General features: G+C 43.1%; 1 protein-coding gene across 1 annotated transcript; it reads left to right on the top strand.

Annotated features, from left to right (window-relative positions):
• Nucleotides 1-474: 474 nt before the first annotated feature.
• Nucleotides 475-4,094, top strand: LOC123256575 (ras GTPase-activating-like protein IQGAP2; the record flags this gene model as incomplete). The annotated part of the gene is made up of 4 exons (XM_044685168.1): nt 475-641; nt 1,322-1,394; nt 2,484-2,647; nt 3,934-4,094. Coding segments are annotated over 4 exons (565 nt in total), but the record flags the coding sequence as incomplete, so codon positions are not given.
• Nucleotides 4,095-4,549: the final 455 nt, after the last annotated feature.

Below are 4,549 nucleotides of genomic sequence, written 5' to 3'. Positions count from 1 at the left end.
TTTTTTTATATTTGCTGCCCCCACCTGTCATCGTTGTTATCATGCCTACCTTGGTGTTGTCACCTTCTTTGACTTGTCAGCTGTAACTCATCTTAAATTCTTTGAAGTCGTATAGGTTATGTGGCATCTTTTCCCGCTTTTTGTTTGATGCTTTTGGCATTGTTTTCTTGGCGGAATTCAGTGTTACTCGATTTTTAAGGCTGGTTGGACTTCTCATGTTTTGAATTTCCCAAGATAGAAATGCAAAAACGCGTGCACACGCGCACACAGAGACACAAAGACACACACACACACACAGACACACACACCCACAGACACAAACCCACACCCACATTGAAAGCAAAATGATCGTCCTTTCTTTTCCTCGAGGCAATAATTTAAGGTTAATCATGACAGACTTTTATCATGACAAAATCCATCTTACTGGCTTTTGTTGCTTAAAAGAAATGCCTGGTATTCCTCTCCCCTGTACAGTGCATGCTGCCGTCATTGCAATTATTGAAGCTGTGAAGAAGGGCATCGCAGAGGAGACTCTTATAACTCTGAAGGATCCAAAAGCCGTTTTAACCTCTGTGGATGATAGGCTGGCCGACAATTACCAAAAGGAACTTTGGGAAGCCAAGCAGAAAAAGGAAGAGGAGGTACTTCAATAGATGATGCGTAAATGTAAAACTCGGGTAACTGTGTTTCCTGGGTGTTGGAAATAGAGTAACAGAGTTGTCAGCTGATAAAAAGTGACTACTAGGGAGATATTTGCAGCATTACCTATTAATGAGAAAGAAGGCAGGGCAGGGACAAAAGAATGTCACGTGGCCAGAAGTTTCAGCCAGGGTTCATACATTTCCCCACAAAGCAGCTGTATTCACAACTTGATGCCTCCCATGGGTCAGTTTTTTCTAGTCTAGATTCATCAGGCTGATAAAAGTTTCAGCTCTGCATAATAAGCACAGTCTTTAAGCTCTGAGATGAGGAATCAAAGAGGAAATGTGTAGCTCCCAGGAGAGCTTTTTCTCCAAGTTGTGTGGGAAGAGTAGCAAAACCCCTCCACTGTCTTTGCCAACAAGCTCCCCAATAGAATCGTGAAGAATTAGACACGACAAAGAAGTGAACGACAAAATGAATGTGGTTTTACAAGTATTGAACGACAGTAACAAAAATGAAATTTGATTCTGTATTATGTGAATGATGATTCTGTATCCATTAAGCCCACCTTTGGCTTGAGAATCCAGCCCCCATTTAGAAAGATTGTAGCTGAAGGACTTTAACTCTTTAAGAGGTGTTTGTTTTTCGGGAGCAATCAGCGCGATGTATTGTTTTTCAGAGTATCCTTCTGTCTGAAGAGGAGGAACTCCTGACCCAAGTAGACATCCAAGGGAGCATCGATAAAGTCAACAGTAAGTGATGCCGTGTTGTGAAGGAAGTGCCTTCTATTTGCTAGGCGCTAGCCTGAAGTAGAGGAAAGGGGAAAACAGATGTCTTCCCAATTGTATTTTTCAATGAAAAATAATAGAGAAAAGGCTCCTCTTGCTAATGAGAGTAGAGGGTTGTCTGACCATTTTTATCCGTTAAGCTTTTCGGGCTCTGTAGAGTTTTTTGGCTCCTCCACTTTTAAAGACCCTCGCTAGTCAATACAATCTCACACCACTTGTACTTGCGAATACGTAGACAGAGACTTTGAATTTTGTTGTGGTTGCTACCAATTTTTTTATTCTGAATCTTTCCGTTGACTCCATGATTCAAGCTTAATTATTGTTTGGGTTTTTTTTTTTCTAAATATGTCCGGGCTTTGAATTTTTCTTGGATTACTCTTTGTTTTACTATTTTGAATCTTTTGACGTCATGATTCAAACTTAAATCATTTTGGGATGGAGAAAGAGCCTACAGATCCTTGCTCCGTTTCATGTCATGGTGTTCTACTGGGAAAGTGAGAGCCGTTCCTGTGCTTGGTTTAGCTCCTGCCTCCCCACCCCAAAAAGTTCAGAGTGTGTAAAAATTGTTTTCTTTCAGCCAGCATGGCTTTAGTCCAAGTGAGTGTGAGACAATTGACAGGCAAGGGGAAGGAGTGCTCGTGCCAGGTTTGCATCCTTCAGTTCTGAACCCTTCTAGATTTATTTGTGCAGCTAAATTGCTGATGGTACCTAAAGAGTGGTGTGACTCTAAGGAACATCAAACTCAGTGAGTTGAAATAAGCATGCTCTAGTTTGGATGTGTCTTCCTGCATTTTTTCCCCCTGTGAATATTCCTTTGGTAAGCTAAAAGGGCATGTGGCAAAAGCTGACCTAGGATTCCTGTTGACAATTAATGAGACCACCTTCCATTTCTCTCAACGCATGGTATGGTCTCGCCACTAAGAAGCTAGGCTGGTTCTCCCTCTGAGCGTAAGAGTAGTGATCTGTAATTCAAATCCCGGAGAGATACAACGGGAAACAACACCAATGACACAAAGTGAGATTCTGACTGCCATGGCATGCTTGTCCTTCCAGGGTTTTCCGCTATCGAAGAAATCAATGCTGTGATTCGAGAAGGTCATCCCAGTGACACCATGACTGCACTCATGAAACCTGAGGCCCAGCTCCCTCCCGTTCTTCCATTCGCTGCCGTTATGTATCAGAATGAGCTGTTCAACCTTCAGAAAGAGAATTCTCTGGTAAGTTCAGTAGGACTCTGGCTTGATGAATGTCTCAGAGTGGAGTATTTGGTTAGCAGGGCAGAATAATCTTGAAAAGGAGGTGTTGCTCTACGATCTTGTTGCATGATCTCAGAATGGGAAGAAACCTGGATCTCCATTCAGGCCATTCATAGAATTTGCTTGCTCTTCGCTTAAAGTAGCGATTCCCTAGAAAGCAAGCATAGGCACTGCGTTGACTGGACCCAATGACAGGCGGTGCCTTGGCGGGAGCATTGGACCGGGCGGGAGGCATGCAGACTTCGGTTCCAGTGTGGCCTCAGACCCTGGGGAGCTGGGTGATCCTGAGCAAGGCCCTTAAGCCCAATGGCCTAGCCCTTACTATTTTTCTGCTTTGGAAGAACTACTTAGCTTGGATTCTGTATGATTAAAATTAATATGCCAAAACTCCAAGTCTTATATTTTATAAGATTTCGTAATAAGCACTTGAAGTAGAGGAAAGTAAAAACCGTGAGTAAAGAGCAGTTTCCCGGAATATGAAAGGTGTCGAAGAGACAGTGAGACAGAGAGAGAGGGAGAGGGAGAGACAGAGAGAGAGAGAGAGAGTGAGAGAGAGAGAGCAGAAAGGTAGGGAAGGAGGTACAGAAACTTTATCTACAAAAAGTAAGGACGTGAGTTGGGGATGAATGAAGAATGCTGGGCAATGTAATTGAAGGGTGCAAAATTCTAATTACACAAGACTGAAAGTAAGGGATTAAAAAGATAGACGGAGGTGGAACAGTTAAGCAAGTAGAAGGAAAACTGGCCATGAAACGTTAAGGCTGTGTGACCTTGCTTAAGTTTCTTAGGCCCCGTTGCCTCGCCCTTACCATTCTTTTACCTTGGAACCCATACACAGTCTTGATTTTCAAAGAGAAGGTAAAGGATGAGCAAAAAAAAAAAAAAAAAAAAAAAAAAAAGCATGTTTCTAAAACTTAAAGCAGTATGTCTGACATAATACCAGTGCTCCGTGTGGCATTATCCGTTGTGGCCCTCATAATCAGCTTGTAGAAAGGTCAGCTCTTGGTATTTTCATGGAGCACACTGTTTTTCATTGTTATCCATCCTTGTTCTTTTCCTTATCCACTGTTGCTCCTATGCGTTTGGTTTTCTCAAGATTTGACCACGGCACCCTTGGCAGAAATGTGATTAATGAAGGTTTTTTGTTTTTGTTTCTCGTGAACTGTTTTTGTTTTTTGTTTTCCTTTTAAATGATACTTTGTGTAGTGCTGGGAAAATTCTCCTCACCAACATATGTCTTCCTACAGCACTACCTTTCCCCCGAGGAGGTGTCCACAACTGTCGAGATGGTGTCAGGTGTTGCTTTGCTTAACCAAGCTTTGGAAACTGAGGACCTTTTGTTGACACAGGAGCGTCTCAGAAATCCTTCAGTAGATTTCCATGACCTGCATGAAGACCACCTGGAACGGTAAGGGATCCTTCATTCCTTTCAGCTCTTTGTAAATGTTAGAGGTGAGATTCTGGCATCGTTTCCTTCCTGGGACCTCCACACTCAAGGATGCAGTCCTTCCTGTTAAGCCCCTTTTGAAATGTTTTGTTTCCTGATCTTACATCTTCCACGTGGTCATGAAGTGCTAAGAATGCTCATGTAGGTTGTCTTTACCGTATTTCCTTTTTCGGAAACGTGGACGTGTTTTCCATTCAACTGTGTGTGATGGAAGGAAAGATGCCACCTCGTCATATGCATGTCACATCCCTTCAAGTCAAGGTGCTAGCGGGGGCCTTCTGTCAATTAGGGTGAGGAGGAGGGTCATGTAACAGGCTCGGGAAGAAGTCAGCAGGACCTGCATTTGAGTCCTGGTGTCGCCTGGGTGAGCCAGACCAAGTTGAGCTCTCAGGGTCTAAGGTAACTCTCCGCACTGG

The sequence above is a fragment of the Gracilinanus agilis genome, unplaced genomic scaffold (genome assembly GCF_016433145.1).
Source record: "Gracilinanus agilis isolate LMUSP501 unplaced genomic scaffold, AgileGrace unplaced_scaffold61111, whole genome shotgun sequence".
NCBI classification, from domain to species: domain Eukaryota; kingdom Metazoa; phylum Chordata; class Mammalia; order Didelphimorphia; family Didelphidae; genus Gracilinanus; species Gracilinanus agilis.
Note: the sequence above shows the minus strand (reverse complement) of the source record. Positions and strands in the feature narration are given on the sequence as shown.